Source organism: Periplaneta americana, chromosome 15 (assembly GCF_040183065.1).
Source record: "Periplaneta americana isolate PAMFEO1 chromosome 15, P.americana_PAMFEO1_priV1, whole genome shotgun sequence".
Lineage (NCBI taxonomy): Eukaryota > Metazoa > Arthropoda > Insecta > Blattodea > Blattidae > Periplaneta > Periplaneta americana.
The window spans coordinates 85665034-85691543 of NC_091131.1; the positions used below are offsets into that span (position 1 = coordinate 85665034).

Genomic DNA, 26510 nt, shown 5'->3' on the forward strand with positions numbered 1-26510 from the left:
TGTTGGACAAATGAAAAAACTGTATTTAACAAACCGGCCATTAATAAAGTAATAAAATATTCACCTCTTCGAACCTCTAACTATGCATATGAAAGGAACTATCACACTGAATGAATTTTACCTTCAAACACAATAGCTTGGCATGGCAGACATCTCTACTCAAAAGTTTATTGAATTCAACTTATTGTAAGATCCCTCAAAATCTCAATTTCTAAAACATAAGAATTTCTCGACTTACCAAAAAAATCCCGGATCTGTATGAAAATTACAATTATGCTTATGTAGGTCTACATATATTTTTTCAATTTACAACACAAACTCATAAAATACAAAACTAAATGTGTATGTATCACACAGTGAAATAAATATAAGAATTTATTTAATTAATATAACTGAACAACATAAATATTTAAGTAGAGGGTCTTTAGAGGGTCTTCCGCAAGTAATTTACAAAATTGATGTTAAAACAAGTTTCTGAATGATGATTTACTCATGCGTGTTTACGAACAGCCATTTCTACATATTTCAATGTAATTAATACAATTTCACTACGTAATATTTTCTTACGTATACCTGGCACAATTTAGGTTCATTGGCAAAATTACTCCACTTGTGCATTAATTGTTTTAGAAGGGACACAGGACAAAAGAAAGGTAGTCATAAAAAGATTTTTTGTTTGTTTTTTGTGCATTCATTCAAATCTTTCCCCTTGCTAATCATGAAAAATATTCAGCATACTTTTTGTTCACTCATGTCATAAAAGGATTATTTTGTTTTTATGCATTCATTTACAATTTTTAAGTTAATGAAATAGGGTATTTTACTGCATTTTTGAAAGCAAAATGCAAAGTACGAATACAAAATTTGCAATAATATGTAGAAAAAATGTAGCAAGAACAAGTGAACATAAAAGAAGAGAACATTCTAATGAACTGTGTGCATAATGAGTCACATACCAATGACCACACTTATTAAAATAACATCATCAATTCTATGTATGCAGTAAAACAATTTGCATACTGTAACACTACACGAATTACAATTTGGTATGAAGACTCACTGGAGTGTAAATATTAATATAAATGAAATATTATCTATAGTCTATGATTTCCAGCAATTAAGTATCAATTCTAAAAGGGACATCTCACAGTTTTTACAAATGTAATAAAATTGCTTGAGATTATATTGTGAAACATTTCATCATCACAACAGTTCAATGTTTTGAACTTCACTTATTGTTCAAATATAAATTCATTCCTGATCGCTGCCGATAAGTCTATAATATTCATCATTATCAATTTCAATGCGTAAAGGTGATTTCTGCATTGGAATATGCTGCCTCATTGTTTTCTTCAAGTTGAGCTTTGATCGGAGGTCACCACCTTCAAATCTCGAACTGCTTTTCTTTCCCTGTAACAGAGAGTCTCTGAGATCTGTATCATTAAGATCATGTTCACTATCACTCGACTCTATATCCCAAGCACTTGTGTCCTCCGCTTGGTGGTCATTCAGTCTATCCCACACAGTTGAAGCAATACTTGCAACTCCCTTATTTCGGCCTTTTCCATCTCTCTCTAACCTACTCCTCAAGTCATCACGACTCTTGGACATTTCTCTATCATAACTATCAAATGTTTTACTCCTTCGTTGACTACTGTCTGTGTTTCTTGAACTTTCTCTGTGGGCACTACCACTTCTTCTCCGTCTCCTGTCTCTGTCTTCGGATTTTGTATTTTTTTCACGATAGTTCCTCGTATTTCGATCCGTGTTTCTTCTTGACTGAGCTTGTACCTGTGCCTTGCGACGTTCAATACGAACTTCTTCCTCATCAGCATACATTCTCATTCGAGGAATCTTACTTCGTTTTGTCCATTCAGACTCCTCCTCACTTTCAGAGGATTTGGAAGATTCTTCTGAATCTGAATGAGGGTCTGAAGTTGGTACTGGTCCAATTCGATGAAGGATGGATTTCCCTTGCGAATCTTCCATGTTTGTTTGTGTCATTGGATGTGATCTGGCTGGAGGGGAAGGCGACTTTGCTTTGTATGAATCTATAAAAGAGACAATAATAATACAAAAATGAAAATGAATAATATGTTACATCTGAAACAAATTACCTACTATAACAATCAGACAAGGATGATGCTAACCATGGACATCATAAAATTTTGACCTTATTTTAACATTTCAGCTTGTATGACGTCACACGAGGCATGCTTTCAGTGAACATAATAGCAAGGAAGTTTGTATTATGATGCTGTGATTGTGATTTAAAAGTAAGCATTTAGCAGTTTCTCAGTGATTTAAAATAAATCGTATTAATGTGAACTATTAATAGAATATAATATTTTTATGTTGCAATGTCGTTTGAGACATGGTGGTTTGCTGTTACGAGGGCAGCAAGCATTGTTAGGTTATGTGAACCATTTGAACTTTTATAACATGATATATTCATTTGTTATTAACGGAGTGAATTTTTCTCTGTTAATAACAAATGATAACCATCACAAATAATTCTGTAGGACCAAAAAAATCTCTTCACATGGTATATTCAGTTACCAGTATTTATTTTTAGTGGTAATTTACAAAATGTGACGAATGTGTAGTATGCCAGGTTGTACATCTATTTACTGTTCAAGTAAGGAAGGACCCTTTTCAACTTTTGCTTTTATTTGTGACAAAGAAAGACGATAAAAGTGAATTCGTGCTGTACACCATGCAGATTTTGAACACAGTAAATATGCTTATGTCTACATTTTATAAACCTTTTGGAAATGAAAGTCAAAGAAATGGGCATTGATTTATATGGAAAATGTACTAGGCTACATGTTGTACATAGTTAAAGATTGTTAGAAAGAAGAAACATTTTGTGGGACCACTCATTTTGGGAAATAATTGTTAAAAAATAACAAACTCAAACAAAAATTACATTTACAGCAGCCGTAAAATCCAGATCAGTAGGCCTACTTCATTTGAGTGTTTATTATAATTGAATCAGTCGGAGCTAAAAGGAATTAAGTCACTTTTCACAACTTTTCAGAAAAAGCAAAAAACATTCCACTAATAACACAAATATTATATTTTTATATTATAGAAGACGAAAGAATATTTAAAAGTCTTAGTTCCTTCTTCCTCCATTCGATGCACATGACATCTGTTGTTCAAATTGTTGCACAACCCAAAACTGCATATTTTGACTTAATTCCTTTTAGCTCTGACCGATTCAATTGAAGTGCATGTATGTTGTATTATAATTAATTTTGAAAGTGTTTATTTAAAGTTTCGGTACCTAGAGCTCTGTTACTTCATTTCTGTCGTATTAAAAAAAAAAAATTCTATCAATATAGGAATTAACCTACCCGAATGCAATCCATAGCATGTCTGTTGTGACATCACTGCTGCTGGTGTTAGGCCTGTATAACTCAACGATGACCGTGTGCTAACTTACATGAATGAAGTAGTCTCAAAATAGAAGAGAATATCCACTATATAAGATAATTTAAAGTTAAATACAATTTATACTATATCAATAATAAATTAATTCTATCTAATTTGAAAGATAACTTACAAAGAGAAATATGTCTTCTGAATAATATATTGGGAGTTTTTGATATGAACATTTCTACCACAAATTCTAAAACAATGGCCTTTTTGAGAAGAAAATCTGTGCAAACTAAGACTAGATAATAAAATTCAGTGAGCACAAATTAAAACCCTATTGCTACAACAGCACTTCAAGTACCCACATCTGTGCTAGCAGCTTGTCATGCAGCCTGTAAGGTAGTTGTAAAATACATCTACAACAGTCACTCATCATACATTATATCGATAATAAATTAATTCTATCTAATTTGGAAGATAACTTACAAAGAGATTATGTCTTCTGAATAATATTACAATGAAAATAAAAATAATCCTTGGAACTCCTGGAGAAAACCTCTGTGTTACTTGGACCACAGGCTTGCCCAACACAAGTCGTAAATCAGAGGTATTTTATAGTTTGGTGGCTTATTTCTTAGATTAAGTTCCTTAACTAGTGATGGTGATACTCAAGTAATTAAAGTGCAAAATTTCTTCAATTATTTTGTTTTCAATTTCAAGTTTACATTGCAGCAGTTCTTGACTAAATAAAGGCGTTATTTTAATAATGGTACACCTCCATTTACATTGATTTTGAGATATGAGTCTTACAGTTAAATGTGTGCAGAAAATTCAGGATGTGAAATATATGAAGAATAATAGTTCATCCCTTCTTGTCAGAGATTAAGCTGTCTTTCTACTCTTGGGGTTTATGAATATTATGTGGGACATGTCTAATAAAGTGGGAACAATGGAGGTACAGCACTATTCAAATAAAAAATTTCAATGTATGATTGATAAACCCAAGGAAACTCTTTGGAGGTGTACCAGAATAATGCTTTTATGCCATGCCATTTACCTTCAGATATTTGATAATTTGGATCAAGGTCTTGATCATCAAAATCGTTTTAGAATCACTCATTTTTGGCTTAGCAGGAAGACAGTTGAGTTATACCACTATTAAAATAATTTTCTTATCTAAGATGCTTGCATTATGGTGCACTCTGTTGGCAGTAGAAAGAAGTTGGAGTGGTACCACTTTCATAATGAGAAGAATGGACATTTGTATAGTTAACTCCAATTGAACAAAAAGTTGTTGTTGTTGTTTTCTAATGCCAGGCGTTTGACAATAAAATCATTTGACCTCTTGCACTCCAATATTTTTCAAAGATATTATCATGACCAGCCACTGAAGCACAGATTTTGAGGTGTTCCGAATCCATTTCTTGGTTTGAGTTGCACAATGGACAGTTAGGGGACTGATATATTCCAATTCTATGCAGGTGTTTGGCCAAACAATAATGGCCTGTTGCCAATCTAAATGCAGCTACAGACGATTTTCGTGGTAAATCGGGAATTAACTGTGGATTTTGATGCAGAGAATTCCATTTTTTCCCTTGGGATTGTGTTATCAAATTTTGTTTGTTGAAGTCTAAGTATGTAGATTTAATAAATCTTTTCACAGAGTAATACGTAGATTTAGTAACAGGTCTGTAAGTAGCAGTGCTGCCCTTCTTTGCTAAAGCATCCGCATTCTCGTTTCCCAGGATTCCACAATGGGATGGTATCCATTGGAATACAATTCTTTTATTGAGTGATATTAATTGAGAGAGCATTTTAGTTAGTTATTTCTGCTGTTTGAGATGAAGGTGTGTGTTTAGAGACTATTGATAGAATAGCTCCTTTGGAGTCTGACAATATAACTGCATTTTTAAATTTACTGATGTGGCATAGAAGATTCCTGAGACTTTCACTTATTGCAATGATTTCTCCATCAAAACTTGTTGTTCCATACCCAAGAGATCTATAAAGTGAGAAGAGACAGCACGTAATCCCTGCACCGGCACCTTGTTCTCTGGAGATCAAGGATCCGTCAATGTATAAATGAAGCCAGTTTTGTGGAGGGTATCTAATATTAATTGTCTCTAAAGGCAATTGTTTTAGTATTTCAGTGTTTACTTCTGATTTCAGTATTTCTTCTGTTAAATTTAGATTATATTCCATATTTAATAGAGTTAAAGGGTTTGGTTTAATTTGTAGGTTTTCTTTTAAATTCGGGATATTGATTTTCTGTTTTAATTCTTGAACAATGGATATGAAACTTTTTTGAGTTTTCAATCTACAGAGAGGACTGTATGAATGCCAATTGTTTCCTGGTAATCTAATAAGTTTTTCATATTGAATCAGTGCTTTTTCTTCTATTGTCATTTTGATGCTGTTAATATTAGTGAGGAATCTCATAGAATCTATTGGCGTTGTTTTGATTCCACCAGTAATGAGTGTGAGAGCTTGGTTTATGAAAGGTGAAGTAATTAAAATTTCTCCGCAGTATGTCAACACTGGCTGTATAAACATTTTGTATGTAGTGTTCAAAGTATTCCTAGAGCATCCCCATTTCTTTCCTGCTAGTCTTTTTAGAAGGGAGAATCTTTTACGAGCTTTTTCAGAAATGTATTTCAAATGGTTGCTCCATGTTAACTTGCTATCGAAAATAACTCCAAGATATTTGGATTCATAAGTCCTAGGAAGGTGTTGGCCATTGTATTGGATATTGAATTCTCTTTCTTTTTTACCAAGTGAAAATATTTGGTAGTTACTTTTGCTTAAATTGAGTGTCATCAAATTTGATGTATTCCATTCATGTAGTTGATTTAGAGCTTTAAGAGCAGAATTTTGAATTTTGTCTCTATGTCTGTAAGATCCAGAAGTCCACAAAACTATATCATCTGCAAATAGTGCTGTTTTCATGTTTGATTCCTCTAATAGGGAGGGTAAGTCATTTATATAAATATTGAATAAAGTTGTGCTGAGGACAGCGCCCTGAGGTAGACCTCGATATGTTTGTCTGTAACTAGAGAGTGAGTTATTGAATTTAGTGGCAATGAATCGTTGACTAAGGAATTCTGATATCCATCTGAACATATTGCTGGAGATACCTAATTTCTGGAGTTTTAGTAATAATTTATTTCTCCAAACAGAGTCATATGCTAGCTGAAAGTCAATAAATATTGCCAAGGTATCTTCTTTCTTGTTAAAACTGTCTTTTATTTCTTGGCCGAGGCGTATGACTTGTTCATTAGTAGAGTGTAGTTGTCGAACAAAAAGTGGAGTTGTACCATTATTAAAATAACCCCTTCCATTGTTAATGCTTTCGTTTTGTTAATGGAGACCTTCATATTAAATTTCTGGCAACTGATGTAAAACTGATACATAATCTTCACTTCCATATCTGCCACAAGGACATCATCATCATCATCATCATCATCATCATCATCATCAGCATAATAAACCACAATAATCCTTTTGTCTCCCATATTGTATCCAACTTCATGTTTCATTTTCTTAATGATTCTATCCATCACCATATTATAAGTAAAGGACTTAAAGAATCCCCTTATCTTAGCCTTTTCTTATGGAATTTTGTCAGTCAATTGTCCTTGGATTTTGATTTGGCTAAAATTGTTAATATATATGTGTTTTATTAATTTAATTAGTCCATTTGGTACATTTTTATTATCTAAAATTTTAAAACATGATGTAGTTCCAATCTATCAAATGCCTTTTCAAGATTAACGGAACACATATAGACAGGCTTATTATTATTAAATTCTAGTCCTTTTTCCGATAATTGTTCAATTATAAATATTGTATCAGTGCAAGATCTGCCAGCTCTGAATCCTTGTTGAATATCAGAGAGTGTAATAATTTCTGTCATTTTCTTATGAATTAATTTCGTTGTGATCTTCAAAAACGCACTTAAAAGATAGTTCCCTCCGTCATTTTTTTATGAATTAATTTCGTTATGATCTTCAAAAACGCAATTAAAAGATAGTTCCCTCCGTCATTTTCTTATGAATTAATTTCGTTATGATCTTCAAAAACGCACTTAAAAGATAGTTCCCTCTGTCATTTTTTTATGAATTAATTTCGTTATGATCTTCAAAAACGCACTTAAAAGATAGTTCCCTCCGTCATTTTCTTATGAATTAATTTCGTTATGATCTTCAAAAACGCACTTAAAAGATAGTTCCCTCTGTCATTTTCTTGTGAATTAATTTTGTTGTGATCTTCAAAAACACACTTAAAAGATAGTTCCCTCTACACATATTAAAATGCCGGTTTTCCATTCATATGGAATTTTTCCATCCCTAAAAATGGTCTTTATTAAATTTATGACTTCTGTAAGCAGTATTTTCCATATTTAATCGTTTCATTTGTGATTTTGTCGACTACAGGTGACTTGCAGTTTTCAAGTTCTTTATAGTTCTTATAACTGCTTCCTCAGTCACATGAACAATTATTATGTGAATGGGTCCTGGATTTATAATTTCTTTGCTTTCTTGTCCATCATATAAATTTATATTCTCTGAGACAAATCTCCTGCATATGAGGAGAACCAATCGGAGATCACTGTAGCGTTGTACAGCTGGCGCCAGCATTTTTGGCGTGTGTCCTAGAGTATTGTACCACAGTTTCGTATATACAGTTGCGAAGCTTGGGATGATTTTTTGCATTTCTCGTGATAGTTGCTAGCTGCTTGGAGCGCTGTGAGTACTAGGAACAATAGACTGTGTCACTGCCATCGTGATCTAATACAGGCCGTAAGGCAGACCATGTAACTTGCTTAACCTGATCACGAAGGGTGGCGTTTCAACCATATAAATTAGTTGGAATGCATAAAGAGTAACATATATTTCTCTAAAATGTAGTGTAATTGCATTAATAAAATTTAAAACAATGATTATGAGACATTTCAGACATAAATCACTTGCGAGTTGAGATGAAATATTATTTTTGGTGTGAAAATTACGTTGTTCGTATGTGTAATACTTGCCTTTATTTCGATTAAATATTGCGAAATTATTGTACATTCATTTATGCACGATTCAATAATTTTCAGTTGCACCGCACGGATATTTAGATATGTTGAAATTATAAGTTATGTTTACTGTCCCAGTTGCCCCTTTCTGTCTAATTGTAGTGATCTCCAATGCTCTGCCCTTCATATGGAAATATTATAGGTTATGTTTACTATATCTTATACTGTATTCCTAAATTCGCAATTATACATTATAATTAAGCATAATGTCATGTATGATACTCCGCACATTCAATTTGTCTGTATTTTAATACTACAATTGAGTACTGAATTATTGTATTTATCTACTACCTAAGAGACGAAGTACCAGTAACAATCATACGTACACTAATTTCATAGAAGTGGTATGATAAATTTTCTGTCTTTATTAAGGAAAGTAGATGTGCTATATTAAATCACAATATAAATTCTTTTTTATTAAACCTCAAAATAGCTTCCATTCTAAACTTAAAATGTTGATGCGAAAAGATTATGTTAACATGTAAAATTCTCTTCACATTAAAATAACACAGTTTTGTAATTATTTCTGCAACATAGGCTATTATGCAACAAGAAGTAAAGGGAACTTATGGACACATTACACTAAATAAAACTTAGCTATGATACGCAATAAAGTTATAATATAATAATTCACTGAGCTCCATACACTGAAATAGAAAATCCGAACATATATTACGGCCTGATCTAGATCGAAAAGGCATTGACTGTGCCGTATTTTGCATTGTTGTGAAAAGTTGTGTAAACTGTGAAATGTTCATTATCGGTTGTAATAACTGTAAATGGCTAAAATACAATAATTTGAATAATAATATGGCACAAGGAGACGTTTGTAGCACTATGAATTCTAAGAAAAAGTGGTCAGAGTTATCCTTCTTCCGAAAGATCCAGGAAGGTGAGTTTATAAAATATAATATATACTTTATGAAAATAATATACAAACCTTATGTATTTCGTATTTCAATAGTGGAAGGAAGGTGTTAATTTTTCAAAAGAACACGATATCAAAAGTACAATACATTTTATCGTCTGCTAGGGAAAGTCTCTGTGATGAGGCGATAGTAGAGATCCTGGTGGCTAGGAACTATCTATGGATGCATATTTCAACTATCTATGTTTGCATATTTAGTAAATATTGAACTTCGCAACTGTATATACTAAACTGTGATTGTACCCAGTTTGTGAGCATGTTACTAGTGCTGCTGAAAATGGTACCAGTTCCTACACACGTCACATAAGCCATATGTCAAACACAGTTGTCAGACTGACTATGGTAAAGTTAAGACACTAGCACTTAATGCTCCCATTACTTATTTCACACGCCAAAAATGGTGACAATGGTGATGCGGACTGTAACATAGATGGCTTGTGTGAGAGAGAGATGGAGATACCGGAGCCAGAGGGAGGGAGAAATCAGTTTCTGGTGTGTTAAATATTTATTATGTTGTAACTCCTAAGATAGTCAATCAATCACGCTGTAATTTTTATGACTGATAGGTGAACGTCTGAGGAAAGTGTAGAAAAAAATTCGAAATCAACATCATTTTTTGGAAACAGAGAGAAAAAATAGTAACTTCGAAGTGATCTGTTCAAAATAGATATTTACATCTTCAAAAATTAGTAAGCAGTAAAAATTTTTGCCTTCCACATTAGAGGGGGGGGGGAGGGTCCAAAGCGAGAGAAATGTTGAAAAAGAATGCAAATTACTTTTAAAAGTTATTGCTATTCAAAATCTTTACTGGTTTCCAAGTTACAGCGAGTTAAATGACTGTTTTTGCTTTGTCAAAGGACTCAAGACTCAGCCTTTTATCTGTTAAAAGAAGAAGAACGCTGGAATAACACAACTTTTTGTCTCTCTTTTACTACTACCACTTGCTTTACTGAATGACAAGGTATAACAGAAATATTCTCTCACATGAACGAGAAATGACCTGCATTTTGTGTAATATAAATACAGAGGAAGAATGATAAGTGAGTGTCAGCTTGACTATGTGTGTTTTTTCTGTTTTCTTGAGTGATGCAGACATTCTAAACAATAATGCTATTCTTCTGGAATGCGTTAAGATTGAACACTGTGCTGTAACCCATATCCTTGTAATAAGTGTACAGAGGGAACGGTTTGACCTGCAATTTCGTTTTTTTTTTTCGGATGTACTTATAAATGCATTCTCCTTATATCTGGTAAGCTACTGAATTTCAGAATTAAATAAATACCCGACCGCCAACGTCCCCTTTGATAGCGATATTCCTTTATTAGGCAATGTTGCACTCCTGTGATTCGCTAGAGCTATAAAGCCGCTGAAGGTCATAAACTGAAGGTTTGCCACATAGAATAAAATACTTAATCCATGCATCTTTCTCAATGTGTGTAATATTAATATATTCTTTTGTTTTTCTTTCTTTTGATTTCTAATGATTCTCCATATCTGTTTTTATAAATCATAAACGTGAGTTTATGAAGTAGTACTATGCAAATGAACAACTGTTCAGATTTGTATCAACAATTCCTTTCATAATTACCTTGTTTTCTTGCACCACGATTTCTGTCTAGTTTACTCCACGATTTTGCCAAGTTACCCCATGGATTCTTATCATCACTCATTGCTTCTTTGAAGTCCCTGTCATCTCCTTGATCATCTTCGAAAACTTTAGCATTAAGTTCATGCCGCTGATAACGACGTTTTCTAGAGGAAGTTATAAGTCCCTTAATTCCTGAGAACAAACAGAAAAGTCATTACCACAAACGTTCTAATAATTATTTATAAATTACTACTACAACATAATAATATTTCCATGTGTCCATAAAATTAATTAAACATTATACATGTCCATTTCAGTCAGAGAGTACTGAAAACTACAAAAAGCTAATAGTAATACTTAAACTTAACGAGCTACTGTAACTATACCTTGTTTCATTTCATTTGAAGTAGATGTAAACATTGCTTCTACCCTATTTCCAAGCACGTGGTAGGTGCTTGTACTACTACCTGTTCTGAAAAAATTAACTGTGTATATAGTACATCGAAAATGAACATTTCATTACACTACATTACAAGCACGCATGCATGCACACATAAACACAAAATGGAAGAAATAATGCGACTGTTAAGCAAATGGAGCAAAAATACTAAAGTGTAGACCATGTGATTGGTGATGAAATGGACCAGATAATAATTAATTTGAATTCTGATTCTGATAGTAGCAGCCGGAACATATCAGATAACAGTTATGTCTCTCTTCCAGAATGAAATCACCAATCACCACTGACTGACACTGTAGCACTATCTATAGAAGGAATGATGGGAATTCTATGAAGGTAAAGGACTCTCTAAAGTTGTTTTTCTACATGATAGGCCTATAATTGAGGAGCGTTTTTGCAAAAGTCGATAGATGCAGAAATTTTCGAAAGTGAGTTACATATGTATATCGTATGTTTTCTACCTCCGGAATCGATCTATGAAATCAGATTTACCAAAACATGATTCATACCGTATGTAGAGACTACCAAACCTTCCAGGTTTTTCCAAAACTCGATAGATCCTGTCACTTAGTGTAATTTCTGTAAAATCTTGATTTCTGCATCTATCAACTTTTGCAAAAACGCTCCTCAATTGATAATTATGAAAAAATAGACCTAATGGCTTTATTATCACACTCCTTAATTCTGATTATGCAGGAATCAGTAGTATAAGTTATTTGACCAATTACAAGTTGAAAGTAAGTACAAATCACGTCGAAAGCATCAATCTTCAACACTCCTAACAGCTTTCTGTTTACATCTACTGTATTTCCAAATGAAGTGAGACATGAGACAAGGTATAGTACCCTTCTATCACTTACAAATAACAAAAATATAAGTAAAGATGGGTCATGCCCAGTGGTCTTGTTACCATGCTAATCATTGGATTCAAGCCTCACAAGTTGAAACCTAGCTGAGGGCAATGAGTATTTTAGAGCAATAAAATCACGGCATGGCTTCCTCTAGGAGGGAAGTGAAGCTGTGGGTTCCATGACGTAGATTTACAGCATGAAAAGAACCCTGTCCATGACAGGGCTCCAAGCAAAATCTGTCAGCCATTTCTCAGCCAGGTTGAATTCTAACACTGAACAACCTCTGTAGTTGAAAGCATCGTTAAAATAATAATAATAATGTAAATCCGTCTACATTTCTCAGATCAGCAACTTTTCCGATGCGTGCGATCATGGCCTTCTTTAATAAATCAATTTTAATTGCTCAACTGTTACTATTATGTTGTGCCATGTTCATTGTCACGTCAAAATGACAGACAGAAAACTTATTTTTCTTGTAGAAAACTGTGAAGAATTATATTATTTAAGGCATTCCCATTACAATAATGAAGTCGTTTCTTACATAGGCCTATATATTATGTAACCAATATCTCTTTCGTTTTTTCCTCTTCAATTAAGAAGCATGACACAATTACAAATTCTTTGCTAACACTCATGATTAATATACCTAACCTCAAAACTCCTCTGTTTTCAGCAATGTCAATATCGTACGTCATATGTTTTAAACAGCCGAACAGCTGAACAGCTGATGGGGAATCTGATGAGATGATGAGGTAGAGCAGTTACAGTGAAGGCACTGCACTTAAAACATCCGTTGTGTGATTCATCCGAGGAGTGCGATACAATGTAGTGAATGCTTATCTTTAAGATGGATTTGAGTACCACTGAGCACTTCAGTTCCAATGAGCCCATTGTGCTATGTTTTACATCACAAGGACGAAGCCAATTAAACAATCCTAAAATTTTAATTAGTCAGAAGCTGACACGCAATTCCTTTCAGTAGTACCTTGAATTTATGGCACCAAACAACTGACAGCTTCTGAAGTTTAATAGGTCTATATCTATTATATTCACAGATTACATTCAGTCTTTCCTCCTAGTTCTAATGCGAATACTTGAGGTTTGCATAACACAATTCCATTCTGTACAAATATTTTCAAAAGATAATGTGTTCAATCCTAGAGAATGGCTCCTGGTAAGGGATTCAACACACAAGATTCCCTTTCCCACTGATCGAGCTTATACATTGTTCTAAAATATTTTATGTTTCTACATATACAGGACTCCCACAAATGAGCTATATAAAAAATAAATATAAATAAAATTGGTACCAATTGAAAGAGAAGCTCAAAACGTTTTTGTACCTTACCTCAAAGATGTTCAATGTGAGCCCCACTAGTAACACGACACACATCAAGCCTATAGTCGAGTTCCTCTCAGCTATGTTCAAGCATATCACGGATCAATTGATGTGATGGCTCGTGTAATACGAGCTCATAGATCAAACATGGTCTGTGGCACATACACTCTACCTTTAACATACTCTCATATGAAAAAATCAAGAGATGTCAGGTCTGCAGAACGTGAGGCCAATGAAGATGTTCACGGTCACTGCGACCAGTATGTCCAATCCACTGTTTGGTAGTTGACTGTTCAGCTATTTTATGACTTCTTTGATAAAATGTGGAAGTGTTCTGTTCTGTTGGAGGATGAAACTGTATCTGTCCTGTTTCAACAGCAGTAAGAGCCATTGCTATAGCATATCTAGACATGTTATTCCTATTACTGTTACTTCAGCAAAAAGAAGGTACCATACACTTTTTCTTGGCTTAAAGTAACCATGTTAACCTAAGGAGAGTTGCAGATATGCTCCATGTAGCTATGCATATTTTCCAACCCCAGATTCTGACATTATGTCCGTTCACTTTACCTGAAAGATGGAAGGTGGCTTCATCCTAAACAATAGGGATCCAACAAAATCATTATTGTTTTCCATGAAACTCTGCATACTCTTGCAGAAAGAATGTCGCAGTACTTTGTCCTCTGGTTTTAGAGCTGCAGCAACTTTAGTCAGTATGAATGCAATTGCAACTGCTTGCACAGAATCTTCCATGCAATTGACTTGGGTATTTGGAGCTACCTGCTTTGCGGACTATGTGAGAAACTTTCAGAGACATGCTCAACTGTTTCCTCACTTACTGGTAGGCGTCCGGTTAATTTCTTCTTACAAATGCATCCCTTGCCTTAAAATTGGAGTACCACTTACGAACTGTAGGCCCACTGGGTAGTTCTGCACCAGATCTTGTTCGGAAATGTCGTTGGACACTAATAACTGACTGGCTAACATGAAAATAAAGGATACAAGAAGCTTTTCTGTCCTCTGTAGCAGCCATTTCATCTCAACAATAGCAAATGTTATTATGCAGCAGTCTTACCACATGTGATGTACATACTAAAACAAATTTTGTTTTTCTTTCTATTGCTATGAATTTTAAGTATCTGAGTTTCATTAAAAGTAAGTTACATATGTTCGAAACCAGAAAGGTCATTTGTGGAAGCCATGTATAATATGGTTCAAGAACAATACTGAAAGATGCTCAAAAATACTTCATTTCATTACTATTCTTCCTACATTTTAACTATTAAAATAGTGAACTAATGGTTTCATATTCTAAAGTAACTTAGATAACAAAAATCAATAATAATTTATGCATGCCATGGTGAAAATAATGGTTAAGTAGTCTTACAGTATCATTTTTAAGCTAAACAGTATGAAACAGCCTGCAAGTAGTTCATGTAATGGCAATCACTGAAGAACAATAATGCTAAACATATTGTATATCTTTCACTAAAGAAACATATCTGTATCACAGTTGTGAATGAAGTCAGAGTATTATTAAATTCCATACACTCAAAGTACAGACAGTCACTCAAGTATGAAAAACAAGTTGCTTAATTCCTGACAATTAGCCTAGTTGTTGGGTATGATCAGGGATAGACAGAACTTCAAAATTTTCAGCAGCCGGCACATTTTACTCTCACACGCAATGAGTAAACTATTGGAGCTAAGATAAAGATACATTTACTGAAACATATACTGAACAATATTACTGGCAAATACCTATGCAATGCAAACACGCACTCTCAGAGACACTCTGTTCTCTACACTGAAGCTACAAATCTAGTGACAATTATCCTGAGATGTGCAAGAAATATAACAATATTATTGAGGTTCTGACTGATATGAACATCTATTATCAGGCAGTACATCTCACTTGACGATATAGTCAGAGAAAGAACAATTGTTTGTACACATGTGAAATATGATTAGTGTAACATGTAGCCAATCGGCAATGTATGCAATGGAGGGAGAAAGGAACTGGCCACCCTACCCCATTATCTCCTGGCCTAGTTGCCTAATAAGTGTTGCGTTGTTGTATCACTTGTGAGGTTCAGACTGGTCTTCGGATAGTTCACTAAACAACAATCTAAAAAGCACACTCGAACTTCTTCCTACGACCATTTTGGTTAACATTATAGGCTATAGACACTTATTTGCAGTGACCTGAAAGAAATCAAAGCCTTAAAAAATGTTGAACTCAATAAAAGAACCTGGGGTCTACATAACAATTTTTACGCACTATGGCGACCTGGCAGTCAGCATTTGTCTGCCCTTGGGTATGATAAGAATACAATATGTGTTAGAAAAACAATTTATATATATTTGGAAACTGGATCAGTGGGAATAGGAAGAACATTTCATAGGAAATTTCCTGATATTACCATTACCAACATGATCACAACTAAAACAAAGGGCCTACTATGCAAGAAAATGAATACACGATGTCAAGTGCTAACAAAGAAGTCTGACGGAACTAGAAATTTCCGTCTCGTTCTCATATCTTATAATCTGTACATACAAGGAGCTTCAAAGAATAAATGAGTACAACTTCCACATTTTATAACACCTAGAAGACAATATTTGGAAAGTACCAGTAGTATCTTTTATAAGTCTCCAAGAGCTTCTCTGTGCAAATTCAAACTTCTTAAAGAAGTAATAGTCAAGCATGATGCAAGCAGAGAACATTTCCAGTATCTGCTATGAAATGACTGATTGTACTGTTAATATTTAATAAGAATCTAAATTTACATATTTTCCTATCGAGAGTTACACAGTATATTTCATGGGCTGGGTCGTTAATATATAATATGCTTGCAAACTGTTGCATAGCTTAGAAATGGCAGTATAAATGGAAACTAACTTAATTCTTATATACCAGTTCATTATACTGAGTTATTTTTCCTCAATTAAAATAAACTATAGGGTTCTTACCACCATAATTTGGATTGCCGTATTTTTTGTAATATTCACTCATTTTCTCTGCTTGTGGCTGTTTCTTATCCGTCCGCGTTGAAAACCGCAGAAGTATACATTTGGCTTTAGGATGAGTTGCACCTTTCCTCCATTTTCCAGGAGGAATTGGAATAGTAATATCAGAGGCACGGACTACATCACAGTCTAGATTCATAGGAGTTTCCTCTGTGAACTAAAGAAAATGTTACAGCAAGGTAAATTACCAATGGAATTACATAGGAGATTCCTCTGTGAACTAAAGACAATGTTGCATCATGATAAATTGTCACTTGAACTGCATCACAGTCTATATTCATACGAGTTTCCCCTTAGAACTAATCGTGCATTATTTTTTAAAGCGAAACGTGAAAAGTGCAGCAAGTCCGTTCTTTTACACGTTTCACTTAACTTAGCAACCATACAGCAATTCCAAACATCGCTTTACGAGTTTGCTACACGATCCATCATAGGAGAATGCGTGTTTTGGTCTTTTGTAACGTTTATTATTATTAAAATCTTATACTAGTAATATTAATTCCATGTCATTTTCATGGAAGTCGAAACTATTTAACATGTAGGCCTACGGTTCTTTTAAGGTTAAATTTATTACTACAGTAACAACAGCCAATATTAATTGCCCACCATTTTGCAGTCAGCTGGCCGGATTGCGTTTTTTACCCTCTTTTTGCTGCATGAAGCGCTTTAAAGAAAACATTACATAAAGGTAAAATGCCAATCTGACATTGTTTACATGGTGCAAGCATGCATAGGCATATATTCAAATTTAATATTCCTAAAAATACCTCATTTGTATCCCGATCATCAAGACATTCTGGTCTCTCCATGACCATAACAATATGGTTTCCATCTGGCTCCTCAATTTCTTCTACTACAACTACTTCGTCCCTTTCATTTTCTTTATCACTTCCCTTTTCTTTTTCTACTTTATGAAATGGGTCAGCTTTGGAATGAAAATCTTCCAATCCATCTATGTGTTTAGAAAGGCCAATCATAGCTCTAGCTGCAGAAAGATTGTCAAGCCATAAGACATTGCCTGAAAAAAAAAATCGACACATGATTTCATTTATTAGCCTATGTAATTCAACACATTTCATTTATTAGTCCATGTTAAATTATTAGTAGGACTATTTGACATTTTTATTACTGGTGATACAAAATAAACATACATGAATAATCATTAATCCATTCGATGGAAGCAGGCCCATAGTCCTTGAAGTAATTAAAGATGTCCTGCGTACTCATATCTTCTGTACCTCTCACATGCAATGCGTTTAATCGGAAATGTTTATCAATGCCATCCTCATCCTTCATTCCCAAACTGTAACAAACATATTACCTATGTAAACAATGGACATTTCTGCATGAGCAAGTAATATAAAACATGTGTATGAAATTCTCAGCTACCTCTTATACAGATCAATTATTTGTTGTTCAGTTATGGGTTTCATATCTGAAGGATCCAATCCAAATCTCTTTGCTCTCTCACTAAGTTTATTTTGTTCTTCCTTTGCAAAGATGTCAACACCAGTCACAAAAGCCCCGCCTTTGTTTTCATACCGTTTCTCTCGATCCTAAGAAAACAAAATATGTGAAACAAGAAATGTCTTTTTACTACTGCTTTTCCATATAATATGTGAAACATTAAAATCAAGTACAATACCCATGTTTGTTCACTTGATGTTGACACTGCCATTCCAAACACAGGCGCTTTTATATCCATATCTGTATCTTTAGAGTCACTCAACTCTCCTTCTTCCGGACCCTCTTCTTTAGACGTTTTATCTTCCATGTTATCATTGTCATCTGTTTCCATTGTTTCATCCAAATCATTTTCAATTTCAATCTTTAAATTTGGCAATTCACTACTTGTCTCTGGAATCGCCATTTTGCACTTCCATCACACGTCCACTCCCGCTCGGTAACGTTCGGCATTCTTCGATCTTCGTGCAGAATCACAGAAAACAGACAGTGTAACCAATAGGAAAATAATGCCAAACCACGCCAAACATTGAAAACAGTGTCACAAATAACATGGGTTAATGACAAACTAGAAAAAAATCCCAATATATCTTCAAATATAAAACATATTTATATCACTATTCATAGTTTACTGCTGACATAAGGTCGCTGACACAAATTTCAAATATATTTCGTTGTCACCCTGCTGCAGTAAAAAATGGCGACTTCTGGAGATGCTTTGAATGTAAGATAAGTATACAAACTTACTGTTTATTTTATATGAGATAATTTTGTAGATAAATTAATAAGCAGATTAAATGTGTAAAGTTTAGCTCGAAAAATGTATGTATTTCCCTCGGTGGTAAAAAGTGCCCGACACTCTGGGAACTCCTAACCTATAATTCCACAGGTGTATCACATTGATATTATAATATAACATTGCGTAAATAATTAATTGTGAAGCAACTTGCCAAAATAAAGAAGTATCTGTGCATGTTAATTAATATATTTCATGTGAAAAAGGTAAAAAATGGCGGATGTCATCGAGTGACAGGTTAGGTTTGGTTCGTTCAGGTTTTTGGTATTATCTACAAAAGTAGGCTATATGCGAGACAAACTAAAAACCTTAACAAACCAAACGTAACCTGTTACTGATTCTCGATAATATAGATGTCCGTCATATTGATCAACGTTTTGTACCGAATGACCAATTAATTTTTGGCAAATACTATAGACACACGTTCATATTTAGTATTTTATAATGTACTCTTAGTTATGCGTGTCAATATTTTACAATATATCTAGTATTTGTTAAGCTTGGGGTTTAAGTAGTCGGGGGATCCGCGATATGTTGTTTTCCAGGTTCCCATGAAGGGCGTCTATTAATTTAATTCTGCAGGAAGGCCATCTCGAAAAATTTCACAGCGAATAAGTAGGTAAATTATATTGTAATTATAACTAGTACTTTTTTCTGCTATTCCGGCACCATTTTGTTGTATTTTTCATCATGGAACCGAGAAATGTGTTAATAATATTTTATGTTAACATAATTATTCTTTGAACTCCGCTTAGGCCTTGAAAGGATCGCTATTATTGCACATTCCATTGTTCCTAGTACTCTCAGTTGCTAACAGCTTGGAGCATTGTATCGTGAGAAATGCAAAAAATCACCTCAAGCTTCGTGACTGTATGTACTAGACTGTGCTTATAACTATAACTGTAATGGGGTCTACTGTAATGCTGTCAAAATATGAACAGTTTTTTCACTGTAAAAATTTTAAAACGCAAGGAATTTGTTGTCACTGAGTGGAACAAATATAGCAGTATTCGTAGGTCATATATGGTACTTTCATCACGTGAATTGATGCAATGAATGTTATTATTGCTGTAAACATATTAATTTTTCTACACTGTGTTCCCGTAGACTTAGATTAGGGCTTTAGTTAGTGATTGACAACATGCCATGTTTTTACAGTGTGGGCAGTTTAAACATCCCAAAACATTGCTCGGCCGGTCGGTGGCCTCAGCCCATGCAATCGCTGACATTCCCCTCTATGAAAGCATGGCACTTTTCCCGCCTGCAGTCAGCTGTGAGTTAGATTTCCTCTGAGTAGAGAGTTATAATAATAATAATAATAATAATGATGGAGTAGAGCGCACAGTGGGCATCAATTTTTATCAAATAGTAGAGACAGCTTTTCCAAACAAAACTGGATCAACAAAATCGTTATTTTAGCACAAGTCTTGGCATGGTATGTGCCACACTTCTTCTCACACAGATCGCACTTGCATTCAGAACAGGTCTGATGGAAGTAGGACACTTGTATTGTGTAGTTATGAATGTGATTCAATTGAAGAGTACAGTAGTGTTGTGCAATGGTGAGATATTCAGTGCGTCATCATATATTCATCTTGAAGACGTGCTACATAAGTGCAGAAAGTTGTGTAGCAAAACAAGAGAAGCATTTAGATATAAATTTCCTGGCAGCTTAGTTCTGGCACGAAAATCAGTGTTAAAGTTAGTGCATAAGTTTAATAAAACGGGTTCTGTGACTGAATGGAAAAGTAAATGAAAACTTCATATTCTTACAGAAGAGAAACTTGATGAAATAGGAGCTGCCTTGGAACGTAGTCCTCGAAAATCTCCTTCCTGCCCTTGTACATCTTCAAGATGAATATATGACGACACAGTGAATATCTCACCATTGCACAACACTACTGTACTATCTAATGAAATCTCAATCATGATTGCACAACATAATTGTCCTACCCTAAGAAAGTCTCACTTATGGCTAACTGCAGGTGGAATGCTAGCGATTGCTTGAGGTTTGGGTCGCAAACTGTTTCAGGACTTCTAAACTGCCTGGTGTGTATACTCGTAATATTGTAAATGAACATAAATATTCTTATTCTAATATTTGAGTTCTTCCACATCACTTATGCTGAAAATAGTAATTATGTATTATCTTTCCCTCACAAGAAATAAGAGCTCATTTCAGCACAGTACCTGGTGAAACAAGATGATTATACTTTCGTAAATATTCGTAACTAAGTTGAAGATATTGTATAAATATTACAAAAGAGATTTTATTTTCAGGTGAGGCTTAATAATGCTCTCAGTCTTCCACTTCAATATCGCTGTGATGAACTTAACAACATTTTTGAAGAATTTGGAAACAAGGAACTACAGATGGTGTTACCACAGCTGTTGGAGAATTTATTTGGACTTACAAATCAAATGGGATGGGGTCTGCGGACGATGTATCGCAACTCACAACCTCGTGAATTTGATATACTTTTCAGATACCTTCATCCAGTTGGCCCTCTGTTTAGGCTATGTTACAAACTTCTTGCAGATTGTTATGTGAAATACGAGTTTCCATTAACCTACTTGCCAGTAAGTAATCTTACTCCCAATAGATTTCTCAGTGTTTAGGTCCAGAAGGGGTAGGCCTAGAGATATGACAAAATAATATTAACTTAATTTTTTTAATATCAGGAAATAAAAAAAAACTATAATAAATTATGAAAATGATGGTGAATTTCAAGCAGAAATTGATTTTCTAAGTAAAATTACTTCATTATAGTATAGATAATCTCTGGAAGGAAACTCTGTCTTCCTAACTTAGAGAGCTATAGAAATGGAAATGTAACTAGTAAACATAATGAATTACAAGAGATTCGACATAGGATAATAAAGGCCAATAGAATATACTTTTCACTCTTATCAATGTTTAAATCTAGAAACATACACCCATATACCAAAATCAAATCACCAATAATATGTCTGATACTAACATATGGATGCAAAACATGGGTAATGCCGAAGAAAAGTGGAAATCTGTTAAATATGTCTGAAAGAAAGATACTTAGAAGAATTTTTTTTTTATTTTAGTAGGTTATTTTACTACGCTTTATCAACATCTTAGGTTATTTAGTGTCTGAATGAGATGTAGGTGATAATGTCAGTGAAATGAGTCTGGGGTCCAGCACCGAAAGTTACCCAGCATTTGCTCATATTGGGTTGAGGGAAAACCCTGGAAAAAACCTCAACCAGGTAACTTACCCCGACCGGGAATCGAACCTGGGCCACCTGGTTTCGCAGCCAGACGTGCTGACTGTTACTCCACAGATGAGGACTACTTAGAAGAATATTTGGGCCCATTAATGATCATGATACCTGGAGAATCAGATATAACAAAGAACCAGAAATATCTACGAGTGTTAAATTTAGAAGATTACAATGGGTTGGGCATGTTCAATGAATGGAAGATTCTAGCATTCCTAAGATGGCCATGAAAAGAAAGATTTTTAGAAAGAGGCATGTTGGGAAACCCCCAGAAAAGAAGGATTGATTCAATAAAGGAGGATAGTCGCCTGCTACGTCACTGTAGGAACTGGGAAGAGATGGCAGTGGATAGGAGTGAATGGAGGTCTAGAATTTTGAAGGCCAAGACTCTTGTTGGGCTGTAGAGCCGATGATGATGATGATGATGATGATGATGATGATGATGATGATGATGATAATGAACTCATATCCTAACTGATATGCAGACTGTAGTAATTAATTCAAATGTGCCATATCAAAGTAGTAATAATAATAATAATAATAATAATAATAACATAATATTCCAGACTATACATGCTGATATAGTTTATTGCCAGTGCACATTTGTGGTTGAACTTACAAATTTCTTGTGTTTAATAATTTTGTTCCTCTGTTACAGGGAAAGGTACGAAAATTGATAGAAGAAGGAATGGTACCTCCATTTTATATTGACAAAGTGCAGCTTGATCCACAAACCAGAATTCCAATATCATTGGCTTTGAGTATCCTTTTTAAAATCCACTAATTTCTACCATTGCATTTAAACTGTGATGTCATACTAAATGTACGAAGTGAAACTTAATGGTGATGTAAATATACCCACATAAAGAATTTGTCAATTTTTCCAGTTTTTCTCCTCGTCTTAAACATTATAAGTAGATCTCAGAATTTTAGGCTCTTAAAAACTAACTTTTAGACACTTAAAATAAGCTAAAAAATGATCAAAATAGGCACTAAGATACAGTTTTAGGCACATACAAATACAATTTCGGGCAGCAAAAAAGTACAATTTCATGCACCTAAATATGTTTCTACCTACTCAAGCTACAATAATTGTAAAAATGCAATTACGAGTAATTAGTGAATGTTAAGCATTGTTGAATACTGTGACAAAAGCACTATTAAATAATTATGGTGGTTAGAAACTTTATTTTTGTTATGTCTTAAGTTATCATTATTAATTAATTTGTCGCCCCCAGTGGCCTAGGAGTAAAGTGTTCTCTAGACCCATGGGTTATGGATTCAAACCCTGGTGGGATCGATGGATTTTTCAGGACACAAAATCCAGATTGCAACTCCTCTGGAAGAGATTTTAAGCCATATGTCCCATGTTGGAGTTTTCCAGCATGTTAAAGACCTCCAAGCCTAAATTGGAGTCTTTGTACCAAATTTCTCCTCTCTTGCATTCTAGTAATGTCTTAGTTACATATTAGGTGGTGTTTGAGGCGATAAGCTTACCACTTGTCTCTTTGCTCCTGTTGGCAAATAAGCGTAACTGAATTCCTTGTAGGTACTGAAACCTCCATCAGGGGGTACCTATGTTCCGGTATTGTAATGATGGTTAAATACATACATTAATGAATTCATCAATGTTATTGCTCTCTGGCTGCTGATATATGTCAGTATTACAATTAAATTAACTAATTTACTAATGAATTTACAATTAACATATTATTCATAATTGACATTACAGTACATAACAATGATTTTATCTAAATTTTCTATACATCTTGATACCACACTTTTATCATTTAAAATTTAAAACAAGAAAGTTATTTGTATAATAAATTTTATATTGTCAGACAGAACCATTTTATAAGTAGAAAATCTTTTCAAGGGACACTGCTCTTATGTATTCCTACTACCTGCTCAAGTGTTCAACAAAACCAGTCTCTTTCCAGGAATTTCTTCATTCCTACAACCAAACTATTACAAGGTCTTTGAGCCTAATCTACCCTATGACATTCACAACTTTCTCATTCATTGCTCACAAAAAATTAAATATACCTATACAGTAAAATCTCGTTACATATGTTCCCGCTTATAATGCTATCCCGTTCATTACACTCTTTTTATATGGTCCCTGGACATTTCATATCTAATCCTGCATAATTTTACCCTCTTATAATGCTTCCAAATCCAAATAATCTCCTGACAGCTTGAGCCAGTTCTGTAGACACATACAAATTGTAAATGAACGCTCACTGAGGATTGGAATACTTTGGCCTATTATTAGCCATACTTAGCACACACTGTACATGTGTGATTTCAACAGTCATTTAGCTCAGACTGATGATGCATTCCCACAATCCCTCCTGTTACTTTGGCTGTGACATTGCAGCTGGGCTGACTGACTACGTGTGGGAAAGTCATAATCTCATCCAGTATATCTTCTTCTTCTTCTTCATCTATCTCTTCTGCCTTGCAGCATTGGGTCCTCCACCCATTTATTGTATCTCTCCCGGTCCAATGCCAGTCTTCTTATTTCCCGGATTTCCTTCCCTCTTGTCCTCACCACATCATTAACATACTGTTCCCATTCTATTCTTGGTCTACCCCTCCTCCTTTTACCTTCTACTCTTGATTCAAATACTTCTTTCACTTTCCTCTCATCTCCAATTCTAACTAGATGTCCAAACTAATTCAGTTGTTTCCTTTCAATTTGTTCTACCACTGATGCCTGCTGCAGTTCATTTCTAATATTTATATTTCTAACTCTTTCTCTCTTAATTCTCCCGACTGCTTTTCTCAGCTATTTCATTTCTGATGCTGTCACCCTACTTTTATGTTTATCCATCATTGCCTAAGTCTCAGCACCATATAGGAGTACAGGTAAATATGTTGTTGTTTTCTAATGCCAGGCGTTTGACAATAAAGCCATTTGATCTCTTGCACTCCACTCTTGTACAGGTAAATATACCGTTTTATAAATTTGCATTTTTATTTTCTTGTTTAATTCTCTCTTTCCAATACTAATTGTATTATTTAGATTATAATAAACTTGATTTGCTTTTCTAATTCGATTGTTTATTTCTTCGTCTAGTTTGCCATCATTGTTTATTATTGTTCCTAAATACTTAACTGTTTACTTGTTCTAATGTTTGATCTTTCCATTTTATTTCAAAATTTACCTTTTCCCCTCCAATCTTCATTATTTTGCTTTTACTAACATTCACAGCCATACCTCGTTCTTTTAAGATACTTGCCCATTCTATAACCACATTTTGAATGTCTGCAACATTATTATTAATCAAAACAATATCGTCTGCGTATATCAATGATAGCAGGTATATGTTAGGTCTAAGTTTCCAATTTCCAATTTTATATCTTCTTCTTCGTCTTCTGCATTGTTTATAATTCATGTGGATAATTCTGAATACGAACAAAATCCTTCTCATGGTTTAGAAGAAACCACTGTAAACAGATAACAAGCAGACCAGAACTGATATAACTGTTTGTACTTAACATTACTCTTCAGATTCTTTTGAATTTTACATCTTCCATTTTGCATATCATCTGGTAAACCCATGGCTTCAGAGAATGACAGATCAAAGTTTATGGGAAACATTATACATTCATCTCGCAGAAGAATACATCACACATTTTTTACCATGTGATGGCTCTCCTGTGCCTCTGTATGCTGGCTGTTACATGTACCCCAAGAGTTCAATGCCCCTTCAAGCAGCAAGCAGGTAAGTAAGAATTGTGTTCTTAATATAATTTCCCCTTTTCCTGTGGGAGGGACATTCATTTGAATGTCTCTGATCTACGAGCTGTCCTCTGTGAATAACATGTCAACTCTGCAGATTAGTTTACTGTCATAAGTATTGCCTACAAAGTACCATATTCAGATTTTTCTGTATTGTATCAATAAGGTGGAGGATAATGATGAGATTAGGAGCTCCAAGGGACCTCAAACAAAATGTCTGAAGAAAAAGTAGAAGTGAAAATGATGATGGTGATGATAACAATGACGACAGTGATAATAATGACAACAATGATTATGCGTGATGGAAAAATAACAGTGCAAATGGATACCACACGAAAATCTGTCCTAACATTGATTTAATCCGGCACATTCCACTTTGGGCTCACTGAGATTTAATATAGTAATATAATGCAAAAATTGACAATGACATGAGGGTTGGAAAGAAAACAGAAGAAAAATCAAGGAGTTGAATAGGAATATTCCTTGTTACCAGCACTATTTAGTATTTATACATTGACGAAGCTATAAAGCAATGTAAAAATGGCTTTATGCTGGTCTGAAGTTGTGCTCGGGCATGGGTTCGATCCCCACTTGG

The 26510-nt window shown here is 34.3% G+C and overlaps 2 protein-coding genes across 8 annotated transcripts in view; one reads left to right on the forward strand and one right to left on the reverse strand.

Moving 5' to 3' along the window:
• Positions 1 to 271: 271 nt before the first annotated feature.
• LOC138715191 (nuclear cap-binding protein subunit 3-like) lies at positions 272 to 18575 on the reverse strand. Of its 2 annotated transcripts, XM_069847788.1 has the most exons (8): positions 18301 to 18565; positions 18045 to 18211; positions 17807 to 17958; positions 17423 to 17673; positions 16599 to 16812; positions 11362 to 11442; positions 10976 to 11167; positions 272 to 2051 (listed from the first exon to the last, which is right to left on the reverse strand). In XM_069847788.1, exons 1-8 carry the CDS (start codon positions 18523 to 18525, stop codon positions 1252 to 1254), a joined length of 2082 nt encoding a protein of 693 aa, XP_069703889.1. In that variant the 5' UTR covers positions 18526 to 18565; the 3' UTR covers positions 272 to 1251. The 2 variants fall into 2 exon arrangements, with proteins under 2 accessions (XP_069703889.1, XP_069703890.1); XM_069847789.1 differs by lacking the exon at positions 11362 to 11442 and having other exon boundaries at positions 18301 to 18575.
• Positions 18576 to 18602: 27 nt separating this feature from the next.
• Positions 18603 to 26510, forward strand: part of LOC138715190 (sphingomyelin phosphodiesterase 4) — a 33685-nt gene continuing 25777 nt past the window's right edge. For 2 of the 6 annotated variants that reach the window (XM_069847785.1, XM_069847784.1), the window contains exons 1-4: positions 20726 to 20964; positions 21196 to 21495; positions 22826 to 22928; positions 25685 to 25898. In XM_069847785.1, coding sequence (XP_069703886.1) covers positions 20887 to 20964; positions 21196 to 21495; positions 22826 to 22928; positions 25685 to 25898 — 695 coding nt within the window. In that variant the 5' untranslated portion in view covers positions 20726 to 20886. Of the gene's footprint in view, positions 18844 to 20723; positions 20965 to 21195; positions 21496 to 22825; positions 22929 to 25684; positions 25899 to 26510 lie in introns of those variants that run through there. The other 4 variants (XM_069847787.1, XM_069847782.1, XM_069847781.1 and 1 more) reach the window with 4 other exon arrangements.